The sequence below is a fragment of the Lepidochelys olivacea genome, assembly GCF_965140295.1.
Source record: "Lepidochelys olivacea isolate rLepOli2 genome assembly, chromosome: 7".
Classification (NCBI taxonomy): Eukaryota; Metazoa; Chordata; order Testudines; family Cheloniidae; genus Lepidochelys; species Lepidochelys olivacea.
Genome location: NC_140417.1, coordinates 93,301,940 through 93,321,134, shown reverse-complemented (window position 1 = coordinate 93,321,134; position 19,195 = coordinate 93,301,940). Strand labels below are relative to the sequence as shown.

General features: G+C 40.6%; 1 protein-coding gene across 2 annotated transcripts in view; it reads right to left on the bottom strand.

Moving 5' to 3' along the window:
• Nucleotides 1-5,933: 5,933 nt before the first annotated feature.
• TBC1D12 (TBC1 domain family member 12) overlaps nt 5,934-19,195 on the bottom strand; it is a 100,392-nt gene continuing 87,130 nt past the window's right edge. For both annotated transcript variants that reach the window (XM_084634848.1, XM_084634849.1), the window contains 7 exons: nt 18,521-18,601; nt 15,260-15,354; nt 14,752-14,823; nt 13,665-13,793; nt 13,289-13,398; nt 11,287-11,545; nt 5,934-7,725 (listed from right to left, as the gene is read on the bottom strand). In XM_084634848.1, coding sequence (XP_084490974.1) covers nt 7,657-7,725; nt 11,287-11,545; nt 13,289-13,398; nt 13,665-13,793; nt 14,752-14,823; nt 15,260-15,354; nt 18,521-18,601 — 815 coding nt within the window. In that variant the 3' untranslated portion in view covers nt 5,934-7,656. The remainder of the gene's footprint in view (nt 7,726-11,286; nt 11,546-13,288; nt 13,399-13,664; nt 13,794-14,751; nt 14,824-15,259; nt 15,355-18,520; nt 18,602-19,195) is intronic.

Genomic DNA, 19,195 nt, shown 5'->3' with positions numbered 1-19,195 from the left:
AACCAAGAGGGGAAAAATATTTACTGGTGTTAGAGAACCTGCCACCCTCACCCAGGGATGCTAGAACAAGTGTTTATAGTGGGGGTGTTGAAGCCCTTGAACCAAACTGTAAACCCTGTATATAATGGAAACATCAAGCCAGCACCCCTGCACTCTTAGTTCCAGCACCCACGCCCTCACCCTACTAACTCATGCCCTAAACCAAAATGACAAGGTGAAACAGAAATCAACATTCCCAACCAGTAATATTCTGGCAAGATTTGAAAGCACCCACTTCAGTATAGTAGCCAAATCACCTACTTACACTACTGTTGACCTCACACAGCATGAAACCAACTGCTTTTGAAAGCTGTTTCACATGAATTTGAAACAAGTTATAGTGACCCGGTTGGGCAAAAGATAAGTATACTGAACTTTCAAAACTGGCTGAAGTTAGAATGATCTGTCTCAACATAAAGCATCAATAAAACAGTTAACGAAAGACTATTTTGTTTGTTTTCCTACATGGAGTTGTTTGGATGTCCCTGAGAAGGTTTGTTACATTCCTGTGAAATTGTGTTGTCCTAGTTTATTTTGCATCAGCAACGCTAGTTTTATAGAGTACCATTCTTTAGCCTCCATTAAGTCAGACTCTTCTACCCACCACAATCCACATGCTTGTCACCACAGCAACTAAGCCTTCCTGTGAGGAAGGCTGAACTCTTTAGCTCCCCTGGACTGGTACAATATAATCATAGAATATCAGGGTTGGAAGGGACCTCAGGAGGTCATCTAGTCCAACCCCCTGCTCAAAGCAGGACCAATCCCCAATTAAATCATCCCAGCCAGGGCTTTGTCAAGCCTGACCTTAAAAACTTCTAAGGAAGCAGATTCTACCACCTCCCTAGGTAACGCAGTCCAGTGTTTCAACACCCTCCTAGTGAAAAAGAAGTGTTTCCTAATATCCAACCTAAACCTCCCCCACTGCAACTTGAGACCATTACTCCTTGTCCTGTCCTCTTCTACCACTGAGAATAGTCTAGAACCATCCTCTCTGGAACCACCTCTCAGGTAGTTGAAAGCAGCTATCAAATCCCCCCTCATTCTTCTCTTCTGCAGACTAAACAATCCCAGTTCCCTCAGCCTCTCCTCATAAGTCATGTGTTCCAGATCCCTAATCATTTTTGTTGCCCTTCGCTGGACTCTCTCCAATTTCTCCACATCCTTCTTGTAGTGTGGGGCCCAAAACTGGACACAGTACTCCAGATGAGGCCTCACCAATGTCGAATAGAGGGGGACGATCACGTCCCTCGATCTGCTCGCTATGCCCTTACTTATACATCCCAAAATGCCATTGGCCTTCTTGGCAACAAGGGCACACTGCTGACTCATATCCAGCTTCTCGTCCACTGTCACCCCTAGGTCCTTTTCCGCAGAACTGCTGCCTAGCCATTCGGTCCCTAGTCTGTAGCTGTGCCTTGGGTTCTTCCGTCCTAAGTGCAGGACCCTGAACTTATCCTTATTGAACCTCATCAGATTTCTTTTGGCCCAATCCTCCAATTTGTCTAGGTCCCTCTGTATCCTATCCCTGACCTCCAGCATATCTACCACTCCTCCCAGTTTAGTATCATCTGCAAATTTGCTGAGAGTGCAATCCACACCATCCTCCAGATCATTTATGAAGATATTGAACAAAACTGGCCCCAGGACCGACCCCTGGGGCACTCCACTTGACACCGGCTGCCAACTAGACATGGAGCCATTGATCACTACCCGTTGAGCCCGACAATCTAGCCAACTTTCTACCCACCTTATAGTGCATTCATCCAGCCCACACTTCTTTAACTTGCTGACAAGAATACTGTGGGAGACTGTGTCAAAAACTTTGCTAAAGTTAAGAAACAATACATCCACTGCTTTCCCTTCATCCACAGAACCAGTAATCTCATCATAGAAGGCGATTAGATTAGTCAGGCATGACCTTCCCTTGGTGAATCCATGTTGACTGTTCTTGATCACTTTCCTCTCATGTAAGTGCTTCAGGATTGATTCTTTGAGGACCTGCTCCATGATTTTTCCGGGGACTGAGGTGAGGCTGACTGGCCTGTAGTTCCCAGGATCCTCCTTCTTCCCTTTTTTAAAGATTGGCACTACATTAGCCTTTTTCCAGTCATCCAGGACTTCCCCCGTTCACCATGAGTTTTCAAAGATAATGGCCACTGGCTCTGCAATCACAGCCGCCAATTCCTTTAGCATTCTCGGATGCAACTCGTCCGGCCCCATGGACTTGTGCACGTCCAGCTTTTCTAAATAGTCCCTAACCACCTCTTTCTCCACAGAGGGCTGGCCATCTATTCCCCATGTTGTGATGCCCAGCGCAGCAGTCTGGGAGCTGACCTTGTTAGTGAAGACAGAGGCTAAAAAAGCATTGAGTACATTAGCTTTTTCCACATCCTCTGTCACTAGGTTGCCTCCCTCATTCATTAAGGGGCCCACACTTTCCTTGGCTTTCTTCTTGTTGCCAACATACCTGAAGAAACTCTTCTTGTTACTCTTGACATCTCTTGCTAGCTGCAGCTCCAGGTGCGATTTGGCCCTTCTGATTACATTCCTACATGCCCGAGCAATATTTTTATACTCTTCCCTGGTCATATGTCCAACCTTCCACTTCTTGTAAGCTTCTTTTTTATGTTTAAGATCCGCTAGGATTTCACCGTTAAGCCAAGCTGGTCGCCTGCCATATTTACTATTCTTTCGACACATGGGGATGGTTTGTCCTTGTAACCTCAACAGGGATTCCTTGAAATACAGCCAGCTCTCCTGGACTCCTTTCCCCTTTAAGTTAGTCCCCCAGGGGATCCTACCCATCCGTTCCCTGAGGGAGTCGAAGTCTGCTTTCCTGAAGTCCAGAGTCCGTATCCTGCTGCTTACCTTTCTTCCCTGTGTCAGGATCCTGAACTCAACCAACTCATGGTCACTGCCTCCCAGATTCCCATCCACTTTTGCTTCCCCTACTAATTCTTCCCGGTTTGTGAGCAGCAGGTCAAGAAAAGTTCCCCCCCTAGTTGGCTCCTCTAGCACTTGCACCAGGAAATTGTCCCCTACGCTTTCCAAAAACTTCCTGGATTGTCTATGCACCGCTGTATTTGCTCTCCCAGCAAATATCAGGAAAATTAAAGTCACCCATAAGAACCAGGGCATGCGATCTAGTAGCTTCTGCGAGCTGCTGGAAGAAAGCCTCATCCACCTCATCCCCCTGGTCTGGTGGTCTATAGCAGACTCCCACCACTACATCACGCTTGTTGCTCACACTTCTAAACTTAATCCAGAGACACTCAGGTTTTTCTGCAGTTTCGTACCGGAGCTCTGAGCAGTCATACTGCTCCCTTACATACAGTGCTACTCCCCCACCTTTTCTGCCCTGCCTGTCCTTCCTGAACAGTTTATAACCATCCATGACAGTACTCCAGTCATGTGAGTTATCCCACCAAGTCTCTGTTATTCCAATCACGTCATAATTCCTTGACATCACCAGGACCTCCAGTTCTCCCTGCTTGTTTCCAAGGCTTTGTGCATTCGTATATAAGCACAATAATTCCTCATTACTGATGGCCTAGCTAACATAGGTTGGCGCTTGGTACCAAGTACATTGTTCCTCTAATTATGAAGAGCTGAGAGAAAGGGGGGAGGGATAGCTCAGTGGTTTGAGCTTTGGCCTGCTAAACCCAGGGTTGGGAGTTCAATCCTTGAGGGGGCCATTTAGGGATATGGGGCAAAAATTCAGGATTGGTCCTGCTTTGAGCAGGGGGTTGAACTAGATGACCTCCTGAGGTCCCTTCCAACCCTGATATTCTAGGATTCTTCCAAACAGTTGGATGAAAGCCTTTGCTGTCCCTAAGACAGAACTGAACTGACAACTAATACCCCAGTTAAAGTCCTATGGTAAAGCAGCAGATACTGAAATCATTTATTATTCTATCCACACTCCACCGCACCACATCATGGGATTGTCTGCATAACTGTCACAGGTATACTCTTATTGATATTTAGCAAATTAAGGACCAAGGTCTGGCAGAAGCAGAGAGTTTCCAGCTCATATCCTTTTTGAAAATTAAGCTACAAATTGAGGGTACTAACAAATTGTTACTACTACTTTACACCTTGATGACAAGAAGTCTGGACAGAATTTCAAGAGATTATGGTCTGAATGCATGTTTAGGGACAAGGGGTTTTGACATCAGTGAAGCAAGGGAAACAGTATAGCATTTTGTTTAATATCACCAACTTACAATTGGAGGCTGAGCACAGACTACGCCCCACCCTCCTGTCTTCTGAAACGCCAAAAAAAAAAAAGTTATATGAAGCACTCTCATATCCTCATTCTATAGTAAATATTTATATGGCTCCCATCAGCACCATATCTGAGCACCGAATAGTCTTTAATGTATTTGTCCTCACTACAGGTCCCCAAGTCCAAGTCAACTACTCTAACCACTGGACCATCCTACTTTTCCCCCCCTCATTTTTTAATAATTCACAAGCATTGGTGTGAGTTGTAATGCAGAACCACTTTTCTGTTTTGGATTTTTATTGAGCAGAGTTATCAGTAGGTGCTTCATGAAAGCACTCTGAGGATAGGACAAGAAGCAATGGGCTTAAATTGCAGCAAAGGAGGTTTAGGTTGGACATTAGGAAAAACTTCCTATCAGGTTGGTAAAACACTGGAATAAATTGCCTAGGGAGGTTGTGGAATCTCCATCATTGGAGATTTTTTTAAGAGCATGTTAGACAAACACCTGTCAGCAATGGTCTAGATAATACTTAGTCCTGCCATGAGTGCAGGGAACTGGATTAGATGACCTCTCAAGGTCCCTTCCCGTCCTATGATTCTATGAAAGCAATAGTAACCATTTCCAATGTGTGCTGGTTCTGGACCAATCCTTTCATTATACCCTTGAGGATTAGACTGATCCTCTATTAGCATGTAACTTCAGCAGAAGAAAACCTGAAACTAGGGTGACAGATAGCAAGTGTGAAAAATTAGGACACTTTTTTCAGGAGGGTGGGGGGAGCATATAGTTGTGTATATAAGACAAAAACCCTAATATAAGGGCATGTGATTACCCTACCTGAAGCACATATGATATTACTGCTCACAATTCAGGTGTCTCCTATGCCCAAACTACTATCCAATTAATGTTAACCTCTTTATTGCCTGAATTGTAATACTGTCCTCTTCTGATCTATTGACAGAGGAAAGGTCGCCATCATACCTCTTCTGTCCAAATTTTCACTATTTCCCGGAAGTAGAACAAGTTTTGGTGAGGATAGACTGATTTCTACCTCCTCCTCACCCTATCAGAAAAGCAACCCCTTGTCAGAACAAATTCAACATGTGCCTTTGGGTCAACAATGAAATAAGGAGTGACTCACTGAATACAAGTCAGTTTTTCCATCCCCTTGACTGTCCCTGGCAACACAGTTAACATGCCTATCTATTATCAAGACAGCAAAATGCCGCCCCCCCCCCCCGACTCTGGCTCCATCAGTGACCCCAGGACAGGTCCACAAGTGGAACACTTTCAGGGGGGCATTCCTCACACCCCCAGCCTAGCTCACCAGCAAACCAGCACTCTCAAATCAATATCAACTCATTTGTATTACAGTAGTACCCAAAGGCCCTACTATGCTGTGCATTATACATATGTTAAATGGGATAGATCAGCAATGTTGCTGAATCTATCACCTGGGATGACCAGCAACACACTACATCAAGCTCATCAATGAATACATTATTTCAGTTTTCCTCACTACAAGAAAATCTTTTAGGTACAACTCTATCAGATTGAAGAGAAAAGTTTGGCAAGAAGTTTTTTTAAGCAAGAGTTTTCTCCTGTATTAAATTAAAGAAGATGCCCCCAAAAGGGAAAAGAGACTCAAGTAGTTGTTCTGCTTATGAGTTTTATTTACACAGGATTGTTACTAGTGGTCTTAAATGAAGGCTAGATCCCTTCTATTTACAATTTTATATACATGTTTGTACTTGAAAAGTAAGAAAACTGTACAACAGAACTCAAAAACAAAAGACAAATAAATTGGATCCAATTAAAGTAGTGAATACACACAAGAAAAAATCTCAGACATTTTAACTTTAAATTGTATGTTATGAGTATTATATTTAAATGTAGTTTTAAACCAGATAGCGACATAAAAAGTTACACTACACTGTAATTCAAATCTTTAACCAGAACAAGTTATGCAGACTCTGCTTTTAACACTGGACAACTGAAAAAACCTCCCAAATTTAAAAATATGTAATGATAAATCTGACTTCATTTTCACAGAGGGACCAATTACAAAATCACAAGTAAGCAATGTATTTACATTAAATACTATCAAAAATGGACTCCGAAAGAGCAAGTGTTAGCTACTTAGAGTATTATCCGTTTTCAATTTCTAATCCCTAAGATCGAACATTGTGTTTTACATATTTTAGAAACTAGGAAATATCTGCTTGTGTGACATGTACCATATGATCTTAGATCTCACACAATTAAAAGAAAAAGCAAAGTATTGCCAAACAATATGCTTTTTGGATTTTTTAGTATTGCACACCATGAAAAAAAAAGTTTCGAAAACTATTCCGTCTGCATTTTTTTTTCAGCATTTTTGTGTGGACTGAAATTTTTAGTATCAGTGCTCCTGAAAACATACAGAGACTTGTCAGAAGATTGTTTTTAGTGTTTACCATCAAGCATAAGAGTGAACCATTTCTTTTATTAGTAATGATTAAGCAAGATAAACTGTTGGTGGCAAACAGTTCACGGAATATCCATTTAATTTTCCTTTAAGAAAGCTGCACACCCAACACTTCAAAAAACAAATGATTGAAACCATCTGTTACCCATGCTAACTAGATTAAGAATTGTTGCACTGGTATACCTACCCATGCTAACATTATACCTTAATTTGCAGTGTATACACACCTTTATAATACACTACAAATAATGGGCCTGATATTGCCACCATTTAAGTCAACTGGACTTTTGCTACTGACTTCATTTGTAGCAGGATAGGGCACAATATTTCCACAGTTCCTGAGTTAAATTTGCCTAAACTGAAGAATGAAGCTACAATTTAAGTGAGCTAAATAAGACATACCCCAATACTTTATATTATCTGGTACAAACATACCGAAAAATTCATTTGGTCCACAATATTTCTTACTGGTTAATTGTGGTGGTAATTTTGTACCAGAGTGTTTGGTTCAGAAAGCAGTTCTTATTTAATATTTTCGTCACTCCCCAAAAAAAGTGCCTTTGTGGTATTTGTAAAAAAAAGTATGTCTAAATTTTTGTAAGTACCAACAAAAGTTATTACAAATATTTATTGCATTAAGCAGATTCTTTTTAAATATTAAATATGTATTACCCACTTCTCAGTTTCACAAGTTTTAGTATTTTGCTTTCTGTGAAAACAATTCTTCCCACAAAAAGCTATTTAATACTGGCAACAGGGTGAAGATTTCATCAATTTCTGCCACTGTACTCAGTCAAATACTGTCTCTCCTTGTGTTTCTTAAGCTTTTCTCTATAGTGGTTTTCACATAAAAATGATGTAATAAATCCTTTTTAATCAAGTGGTTTTCTACATCAATAGACCTTTACATTATGGAGATTAGCTTTTCAGTGCTGGGCTATGGTTCTTGTCCCCTTCTTTGTTGTCCTTCATTAGTGAGGCAAATACCTATAAATCAGTGTTAAAAAGGCAGGTTAAAATGATTTGCAGGTTTAAAAAAAATAAATGTTAATTAAATATTAAAATAGTTATAACATAGATTACCCTTATAAAGAGATCATAATACAGATGTTTTTCTCAACAAGGATTTACATTTATCATAAACCTGAGGATCCCTATGTTTCCCCTAATGTCTAATCTTTAGGTCAAGTGTTGCAACTGCCAACTCCACAAGAAGAGACTGACTGAAAGGGACTAGAAGCCAGATACCACTAATCCTTACTGGCCACAATCAAGGCACTTCCCTTTCCACTCCATCCTAGGGAGTACTCCCACACCTCCAGCTTCCTCCAGAAGCAAACAGAACTGAGCTCAGACATTTGACAGGCAAAGCACTACCAAGTAGCCCAGCCCACATGATGGCTTCACTTAAAGTACCTGTTCTTCACTGCTCAGTGTGCAAGAGAGCCTGATACAGCAAAAAATGTGTTTAGCTTCTCTTTCATCCCAACCTTGGGTTTTGTACTCTTGTAGTCTGGTATAGATTTCAGCAGCAATAGTGCAAATATTTGCTGAATATTGGATTTTAAATATTTTTCTAAAACTTCTGAAGAAAGAAATTCTGGGCAAATATAGAAAAATGTGACCAGCTCCTGAGCTGCTAAAGCCCACAAGAGATTCAAATGCCACAATTCAAAGCTGCACTATATAGAAGCAAGAAATATTGCTGAAAAAGTGCCCTACATAAATTTTAAATCCTACATCTTAGTCAATTTCCCAGTTAGGAGATATTTTATAGTAAGTAAGATTTAAGGTTTTACAATAAATATTTGTTTTCTGGCCTCTAACTATAGCATTTTCCCCACTGTTTCTGCACTGGAAAGATGGTCATATACAGGATCCTAAGGAGGCCTGAGCCAATTCATTTTAGGGCAACCATTTTATTATGGTTCCCTTCAAAGCTCCATGACCATGGAGCAGGCAAAAAAACATAACTTCTCGTAACTCTTGTTCTTCAAGATGTGTTGTTCATGTCCATTCCAAATTAGGTGTGTGCGCACCGCATGCACGGCAGCCAAAAAGGTTTTCCCCTAGCAGTATCCGTTGGGTCGGCTCAGGCAGACACCCTGGGGTCACGCCTTTATGGCGCTGGATATAGGACCCTGCCGACCTGCAACACCCTCAGTTTCTTCTTGCCAGCTGCTCTGACAGAAGAGTAGGAGGGTGGATATTGGAACAGACATGAACACCACATCTCGAAGAACAATTACGAGAAGGTAGGTAACCATCCCCCCGCCCCCCCCGAGTGCTTGTTCATGTCAATTCCAATTAGGTGATTACCAAGTCCGAGTTTGGAGACGGGGTCAGAGCTCAGGGGTTCACTGACTGCAGCACGGCTCTACCAAAAGCTGCATCGTCTCTGGCCTGCTGGGCGATAGCATAATGTGAGGTAAAAGTGTGTATTGATGACCACGTTGCTGCTCTGCATATTTCCTGGATTGGAACATGCTCCAGGAATGCAGCTGACAAAGCCTGTGCCCTCACGGAGTTTGTTGCTGTAAGTGGAGGGGCAGGTATGTTCGCAAGGTCATAGCATGCCGGGATGCAGGACGTGATCCATGACTAAATTCTTTGGGAAGAGACTGGAAAGCCCTTCCATTCTGTACACTACTGCAATAAACAGCTGAATGGACTTCTGGAACAGTTTCATTTGCTCAATGAAAAAGCCAACGCCTGGCGAACGTCCGGCAAACGTCCGAGTGACATTTTTGCTCCTCACTGCTAGAGCGCAGCTTAGGGTAGAAAACTGGGAGAAAGATATCCTGATTGATGTGAAACTGGGAGACAACCTTACGAAGGAAAGCTGGATGCAGTCTGAACTGAACTTTATCCTTATAGAACACAGTGTAAGGGGGATCTGATGTTAAGGCCTTGAGCTCAGACACCTCGTGGCTGACGTGATTGCCACCAGAAACACCACCTTGTAGGAGAAGTACAGCAGAGAACATGTTGCCAGTGGTTTGAAAGATGGCCCCATTAGTCTGAAAAGGACCAGGTTGAGGTCCCATGCTGGGACTGGCTATCGGATGTGTGGGTATAGCCTGTCAAGGCCTTTCAGGAAACGACCGACCATGGGGTTGGCAAAGACTGACCACCTGTACCTGGATGGAAGGCAGAAATGGCAGCCAAGTGAACCTTTATTGACGACATGAACAACCTCTGCTGCTTGAAATGGAGAAGGTAGTCCAGTATGAGGGCTATAGACATGAGAGTTGGAAATGGACAGCGTTGTGCTGACCAGATTGAAAATCTCCTCCAGTTGGCCAGGTAGGTAGCCCCTGTGGAAGGTTTCCTACTGCCAAGGACAACTTGTCTGACCAGGTCCGAACAAGCGAGCTCTATTGGCAGGAGGTAATGCGACCTTCAATACGAAGGCTGAGCTCCCGTGGCTGTACGTGGGTCTCACAGCAGGCTCCTACAGTGCTGCCCTGGGCATGGGGGAATGTCGCTTCTCGGTCTTCTCTTCTTGTGGAGGACCAGAGAATGAGAAAGGTACCATCCACTGCCCTGTGCGGAGCTCCTATGAGGAAACGCCTGCCGGTGCCAAGAGTCTCTACTGGAGTCCTTTCTTGGCACCGACTCGTGTCCTGACTGTGCCAGGGCACCACGCACCAGTGCTGAGGCGCGTGGCATCTGCTCCGCAAAGCCAGGGTCCAAATGCGGAAACAAAGCAGCCTCCATCAGCAGTACCTTGAGGCGCTGCTCCCTCTCTTTTTGGGTGCTTGGCTGAAAACCCTTGCAGATCTTGCAGTGCTCCTTGAGGTGGCCTTCCCCAAGACACTTCAGGCAAAAAGTGTGAGGGTCACTTCTTGGCACATGCTTGCCACAGTCTATGCAGGGTTTAAACCCCAGGGATTGAGGCATGCCCTAATACGAAGGAAAAAAGGAGGTGGGGGGGCAAAAGGTGCACCCCCAACTAAATCAGAACTATACACTACATACAAACTATTTACATGAAGAAGTCAAGAAACTAGGGGAGTTGCACTTACAGAGCAAGAGCCACGAGCATTCCGGCCAACCGTCACAGGTGGTAAGAAGGAACTGATGGGGTGGCAGGTCGGCAGGGTTCTATATCCCGCGCCATAAAGGTATGACCCCAAGGGGGCACCTGAGCCGACCCGACGGATACTGCTAGGGGAAAAACTTTCTGGCTGCCATGCATGCGGCGGCATACCTAATTGGAACTGACGTGAACAAGCACTTGAAGAACTTCCTTTCCTGCACTTATATACCAATGAAGGAAGTAGTAAGCAATCACCTCCACGAATGACAACAGATCTGCTCTTCAAATAGATAAGTAGGATGCACTTTACAGAAAGAGAGAGCAATCCAAACATATGCTTTTGATACAGTTTTGTTTGTTTGTTTTAAAAGTAGAATCAGACTTCCAGCAGAAAGTAGGCTCTATAATGGAGATACCCTACAGGTTCTGAATTTATACAGGCCACTGTCTATTTTGAGAAATGTGTATTAACAACTACTTCTATTCACATTATTATTTTCACTCACCTGGGCCCATTTTTTGTTACTGTTCTGCATCTGAATAGCTGCAATGCAACTAAAAAGCTTTTCTGATGTGATGTCTTCAGGCAGTTTGGTTAGAAACTGCGCTATATGAATGAAGTCCATCTGTAGGAGGATATCTTCATATAATCGAAGGATTCCTAATCCTGTTCTAAACAAAAACTCTTCTCCATCTCTGCAAAAGACATCCCAGACTCGACAGGCCAGATCAAGTGGTAGTGACTTGCTGTAGAGTGTGAAGATCCTATAATTGTATAAAAAGGTAACTGGTTAGTGCTATTGTTTTGCTTCAGAAACATGATCAGATTCCATACCCTTCCCTTCTCTAGGTTGCTGAAAGCTATCAAATGACAAATTAGCACTGACATGTTCAAGAGCTAAATGTTTTCTAGTTTTATTCTTTGTCAAATAGTTGCAATTTTAAAAGCTAGCAGAGTTTTAGATGGTCCCCTAGAATCTGAATTCCCAATCTGAGATTATCTGCTATTTCCTTCCCATGCTACATTTGAGTGCCGCCTTCTTTCCCTCCCGCACAGAGCAATTCAGATATTTCCCACCCACCACAATCCAAATGTTTCCAAAGAAACAGTGTGGAGTAGGGATATACAACACTCTGAACAGGGCTTTTTCCTTGAATTTTGTTTTGGTTTAGGCTTCAGTAGTATTTTTGTCCACTTGGTTGGAAAAGGCTTAAGGCAACATATGGGCATGTTCACAAAACAAATTTTAGGACATGTTCACAAAACAAATTTTAGTTGGTTAGTTTCTGAATGATTTCATTTTTTAGGGACAGACCAACATTTTGTTATTCTGGGAAATGATGGCATGAAATTTACTTGGGTGACAAGACATAAGACATTGGCAACATATACAATTCAGGACATACATTCGGGATCACTTCATTTCTAAATCCAGTCATTTCTGGGATGAAGTAAGACAGCTCTTCAATGCACACCACCTCACAAAACACTTTAGAGTCATAAAAGGAGAATATTGGAATCAATTAAAAACTTGAGGAAACTTGGTTAGGAGGAGAAAAAATTTTTTACATGTGTTTTGGACTGCCACCAATATAAACGCCTTTGAAGATGTGTGGAGGTAGCAACCTTTAATATTTTCTTTCCAATAAATTTTAATATATTTGATATAATAGCACTACCAACTGATGTCTCTCATAGTTACCAATCATGGATCAACTCAATTAAAAGTGTTTCTAAAATGTTAATCTGTTAAATGTATATATAAATATGTATTATGGTACTTTGCCCACATTTTTAGAGTACTAACTTGTTTCCATTCTTCCATTATCTTTTTCTCTCCTGATTTTTAGTGTATTCCTCCAACTTGAACATTAAATACTTTTACGTGTTTGTTATTTCTAAGTCTATCCTTTCACTTCTTCAATTCTTATTCTTTTATTCTGCCTCTACCTTAGTTTTCCCTTCAGACTGTCCTCTTACTCTTTTATTCAGTATCCCTTTACTGCTCCCTCTACCACTACAACTGGACCAAAATGTCACTCCAAGTGAGCTGTAGCTCACAAAAGCTTATGCTCAAATAAACTGGTTAGTCTCTAAGGTGCCACAAGTACTCCTTTTCTTTTTGCGAATACAGACTAATACGGTTGTTACTCTGAAACTCCCTTGAGCCTCCTCCTTCCTGACAAGGTTACAACTAAGCATCTCAACTATGTGGTATTGGAGCAAGATCAAATGGCCTTTTAAATTAATTGTATGTTATTTCTACTTCTAGTTCATAAATGTACACTGATGTTGGAACTAGGTGCTGCTGCCAGGGCTGCCATGGGATGTGCAGCCGTGCAAAGTAATTCTCTAGGAGTTCATGAGACCCACAAAGTTTGAAGATAGTTTTGGTCCCACACAAACTCTTGACGTATACTGTACTTCTGCTGGGGATGGGGGAGTGAAGCAAAATAGGGAAATCACAGGCAGTTGCTAAATCAGGTTTGCTGTGGCCATTAACTTACCAGTCTATCAAGTATATATCTGGAGTAAGACTATATGATTTGAAGTGAAGAAATAGTTTTGGGAGATTTTCTTCAAAGAATACTTCAAACGCTGCAAAATATTTCAGCATCTGTAGGGGGGGGGAAGTATCACAAAAATTGAAGATCTTCAAACCTTAAAACTTGTCTATAGTACAACAAATTGTTTTTTTATTTCTCTCTAGAATGAATGTCTTTAGGTAATTAATCACACTAGCTTGATTGTCTAATTCTAACCATCATTAGAAATTGTTTGCTATCCAAACAAATGAAGGATTAAAAGGTTACTAATAGTAAGAATATGTTCTGAACGAAAGAACAAAATCAAGGTTTAATACTTTACAATCTGTTAGCATACCATGCTGTGATCCACACGAAAAAAGGCCAGCTGGCATGGCTTGTTTAGGAGATTTGCAAAGGCAATGAAAGCATCTGCCTCTTCCAGATTGAGAATGAGTACTGCGGCAATGAAGGACATCCCTTGTACCTTCAATGGGGAAGTGCAATTAGCACACAAAGAATAAATAGCACAGTATCTTAAATGTTTGTAAATGCAAATATTTATAATCTGCAATATGTCATTAACCAGTTAGACAAAATTTTGAGATGTATACAAAATAACATGGTTAAGTAAAGGCAAAATGTTAAAGCAGTAATTTACAAAATTCTTTACAACATGTAGCTAAAAACAGCGAAAACATGGCTCCAAGAAAATCATCTTTATTTTGCAGAAGCAAATTGGGGATGTTTGTCACTGAGCTTCCAGGAAGGCCTTGGGTGATCTAAAGGTGCTCTGGGATTTGGAATGCTCCCTCTCTGTAGGGAAGACAACAGACTGGATGCAGAGCTCATTAGCTCAGCAAAGACAGAGTTTGGCCCCAAATTCATTGTTAGGATATGGAAAAACTGCTACAGGGAAATAAATCACATGGAAAAGGGTACAGGCATAGCCAACTAGGTTGGAACAGAGACAACACTAGTTACACAGTTGACTCTACTGTAACATTCCTATTAGCCAATGCCATTTGTTCTCATGCCCCCAGCTCACACTCCCTAAGTGCATATATAAATAGTTAGCTACATTTAAATTTTACACCTCTGACTTCTCTGCTCCTAGATTTTCAGGTAGCAAAGTGCCTATCAATTTCTCCTACTGTTTCTACTTGCTGACATGTTTCACCTCCATCTTATCTAGACAACAGTGTTTGGGGACTTTTAAAAAGAGCATTGTAACAGCAACAATCTACTTTCTTTACAGAACTTCCTGACCTGTAATAACTGACCATAACATCAAGTAGTTTTTCAGAGACATATGCATCATATGCTCATAAAGATGGGAACTAGTTTTAAAACTGCTGGTAGCACAGCACAATAAAAGTTCAGAGAACTAGAAGCTTTGATATCTACACTATTAAAATATATCAATGTATAGAGCAAATACTTACATATCCCACATCAGGTCTGTAACACGTATATGCTCCTAAGACACTATGCAAGAGATCATGATATGGACCTCCCTTGGGGAGAGAAAAAAATGTGAATACTTTTGTAAAGCTTTCCTCAATGTAGGTAACTAAACCAATCAAATCAATTATTATTTTAAGATTCAAAGGTGAGACCCTAAATTATTATGCTATTCGTAACTACTGAATCCCCAACTTCACCATACACATTAATTTTGCTTCAGGATCTACAATTTTAAAAAGCAATTCTTAATATGGTGTTACTCTCAAGAATACCACCACTGCTACATACAAAACATATATGGTGTCTTGCGTTCAAGGGCTACAAAATCTCATCTCAACTTCTTTCATGTTTTTTGAATGGACACATACAGTGCAAATATACTTCATTCAAATGACACCACAAGCTCTTCCACTCTTGACATACAGTACATAATGTGAATTCACAAAGTTATGGCCTCGTCATGAAACAGATTTTAAAACCTCTCACCTTCTGAAAAATATAGAAGGACGGAAATGTGCGGGATATATCCAGCTTAATTAGTTCCAGGCTGGCCTCACGGTCAGCAACAGACACACCTGCATCTGCAAGTAAACAAAAAAAGCCACTCATGAAAGTGGATAAAATATGCTGTTCTATAGACATTTCTTTAGGAGTCAATATGAAGTCACACATGCATATGCAAAAGGAACTTCAGGAAATTGTCAGTGTTTAAAACAGGAGAAAAAAATGTTAATTCTTGTTCTCTGAATGTACTTCCTCCACAAAGCCATATTGTAAGAGTTGCATACCTAGGAACATACTGAGAGAAGTTTTTTGAAAGAGAGGCTATTTAGCTTACAATAACTGGAGTTCTTTTAGATGCCTTTCTCCACATGGATCTCACTGTAAGTGTATGTGCACCCTACGCATGGAAACCTAGAATATTTTAGCCTGCAATGTCTGTTAGAAGCTGCATACCCCTCCTTGCATACCCTAACTCCCCCCACCTCCAAGACAGGAACCCCTCTAAGGCATGCTACAGACGTTTCTTGAGCCCTTGTAGAGAGCAACCTAACTGTAGAGCAGAGGTAAGCAACGTTTCAGAAGTGGTGTGCCAAGTCTTCATTTATTCACTCTAATTTAAGGTTTTGCGTGCCAGTAATACTTTTTAAAGTTTTTAGAAGGTCTCTTTCTATAAGTCTTTAAGATATAACTAAACCATTCTTGTATGTAAAGTAAATAAGATTTTTAAAATAAGAAGCTTCATTAAAAACTAAATTAAAATGCAGAGCCCACTGGACCAGTGGTCAGGACCCGGGCAGTGAGTGCGCCACTGAAAATCAGCTAGCGTGCCACCTTTGGCATGTGTGCCATAGGTTGTCTACCCCTACTGTAGAGGGATGGAAATGCTTATTCATAGCATACAAGATCTTAATACCATCAGTTCCATTAAAATCAGGCTCATGTAATACCCAATTGGTGCTTCAGGCTGAGGAAGCTCTTTGGCATCCTAATCCTTCCCTGCCACAAGTCTTTGAGATCACTGCCTTACTTCTGTGTCCAGAAACTATATAAGTATCAGATCAGTGAAAAATCAGGCTTTTCTTGTTTCTCCAATTTCCCAGCAAAAAAAAAAAAAAAAAAATAGGTTTCTGCCCACTGATACCTGGAACATTCCCTGATTTTTTTAAATTGATCAGGTCAGCATAAGAAAATAAGACTCATTACACTAAGTTCTTGCTGCCTCGATCCCCTCCTGCTCCTCCCTGTCCCTGACCTCCCCACCACCCAATTTGCAACCTCCATGTTGTATTATGCCCCTAAACTGCCAACTCCTGTTGAAAATCAGTTCTAGAAACACATGGCTAGAGTCACACAACTCCTATAGTGAGGCTCTGGAGGCAATGTCATGAAGGAGAACCAGAATTAAAAACAGCCACTTTACTAATCCAGAATTGTCCCTCTAGTAATTCAAGAATTGCCAACTAGCTTTTTCAATTGGTTAGCAGCAACCACTAAGAACTGTTTGACATCAAGATACCACATGGCAATCTGCTTAAAGACAGGTTTCAGGAACTGCACTGTCGTGAAAACTGGAGTATATTAGTTTTAAATAAATTAAGTAGAATGGAAAATTAATATTAATTTCTGTAACTCATTTCAAGTTGGCTCTTAACAGTGGTGTTTTTCTTTTTTAAATCTTCCTGGACTACAAAAAAAGTCACTTCGTGAAATTTCATTTTCTCTTATTAAATGTGTATAAAATTCAGAGTAAGTAAAAACTTAAGTTTCCATTAATAAATGCTCATCAGTAAAATAAATACTGTCGTAGGCGGTAGCCATACCTGCCAACATTTAAAAGCTAGAAAGTTATTTGAGGAGAAAAATAGAGAAAACCTGAAAATACATGAGATTAGAAAAGCTTTTGGAAAGATGTTAAAAAGAAGATTAATATTTTGCTAAAAGAATTAAGGCCAATCTAAATACATAAAGTAAAATCTCTGGTATTTTCTGGACTTCTCTACACAATCAACTAACAGATCTTCCTGCTCTTGAAAATGGGGGGGGGGGAGAAACATACTTCAAGTCCATTTGGTTTGGACTTCCCTTGTACATTTATAAGAAAAGCAACATAAATACAATATAAATACGTTAAACCGGAGCTAGAACCCCATTTTTCCTTTTTAAGGGTGTCAAGAAAAAGCAACTGAACATTCTGCTTGAAAGGTGATACTACTAATAAAAAAAATTAAATCAAACTGGTGGCGGTAATACAGTGCAAAAACAAAAAGGACATAAAAGTCATTTAAATATATATGCCAAAGATAATCAAGCTGTGTGTCATACTCATATACACAAAGATTTTTAAAAACACAGTTTGCCTCAGATTAGTCACAGATGTTGACTGAGGAAAGCATGAGTAATTTACTGGCAAAGAAAATTTGGATGGTCTAAGCAGAAACGTGGACAAAAATATTTTCATGACTGCTATATTTTTGAACTGGTGTGTTTTGAAAAAAACAAAGTGATTGTTAGGGTAGTAAACATTTTATTAACCTCTACAAAAACAGTACCCCTACTTAAAGTACAACAAAACAAAAATAATTTTATGAAATGACATTTTATAGGAAAAATCTCAGTAATAGCAGCACAATAAACCACCACTTATGGCAAGGATTTTTTCAACAATAAAGGTAAGCCATCCCCCGCAACATGTAACTGAAGAAATTTGCGACAAAATTGGAAAATGCAGAGGATTTAGAATTACACAGATGTATGTATATAAACAAATGTTAATAACCCCATTTTATAGATCTGAGAGGCCCAAAAGGGTCTTGCGGTTAGGAACCAGACTGGGACGAAGACCTCAGGCAAATCACTTAATCTCTTCATCTCTCAGTTTCCCATCTCTAAAACGGTTGCTAATACTTTCCCGTCTCAAGGCTGTTGTAAGGACATCGTCGTCACTGGATTTTCAAAGGCTCAAAAGGAAAAACTAACTTAAAAATTAATTTTGACATTAAGAAACTGCTCCCACCAACATGTCTTTTTGCAGGCACCTCTCTTGGCCTGGGGAGTGCTAGAGGGTATACATTCGGTGACCTGCTACAAGAAAAAAGCATCAAGGACAAACTGGACCTGAACACTGAAGGTTTTAATTCTCATCTGAATTGAATCTCTGAGCCTTCAGACATTTGCCCATCTGTATGTCAAACCATACAAAAAGCCATGCAAATCATGTTTGGTATTATCATTGTAAGAACACACCTTCTATATCATTCTCTGAATTTGTCTCACTGAAGCTTTTCCATCGTTCCTTGGCTCTGGATAAGAAGATTTCATAGAGTTCTGCAAAAAAACACAGCAAAAACATAGCCAACATACACAAGTATAATGAAAAATAATCAAAACAGAGCTCTTTAGCTCTGGTCTCTATTGCCCCTCCCCCCCCCCCCAAAAAATCTATAGTCTAGGATATTAAAATGAGAAAATCCATTAGATGAGGTTACTAAAATTTCACTGCATTACACTTTTACACATAGAGTTCCAGAGATATCTACTGTATTATGCTTTGTTCGGTGATGAATATTCGAATCAACAAAGAAACAAAAATCCTTGTTTTCATTACACATTTATTGAAACAAACCCACTTGTAAAAGCAGAAGAGTACTGTGTCCAGTTCTGGGAAAGATGTGGACAAACTGGAGAGCGTCCAGAGGAGAGCAACAACGATAAAAGGCTTAGTAAACCTGACCTCTGAGGAAAGGTTTAAAAACTGGGTATGTTTAGTCTTGAGAAAAGATGACTGGGGGAGGGGGTCAATAAGTCTTCAAATATGTTAAAGGCGGTTATAACGAGGATAGTGATCAATTGTTCTCTGTTCCATGTCTTGTATTCTCATACTTCCTTAGTCTCACCAAATGTACACGTCTTATGTAAGGC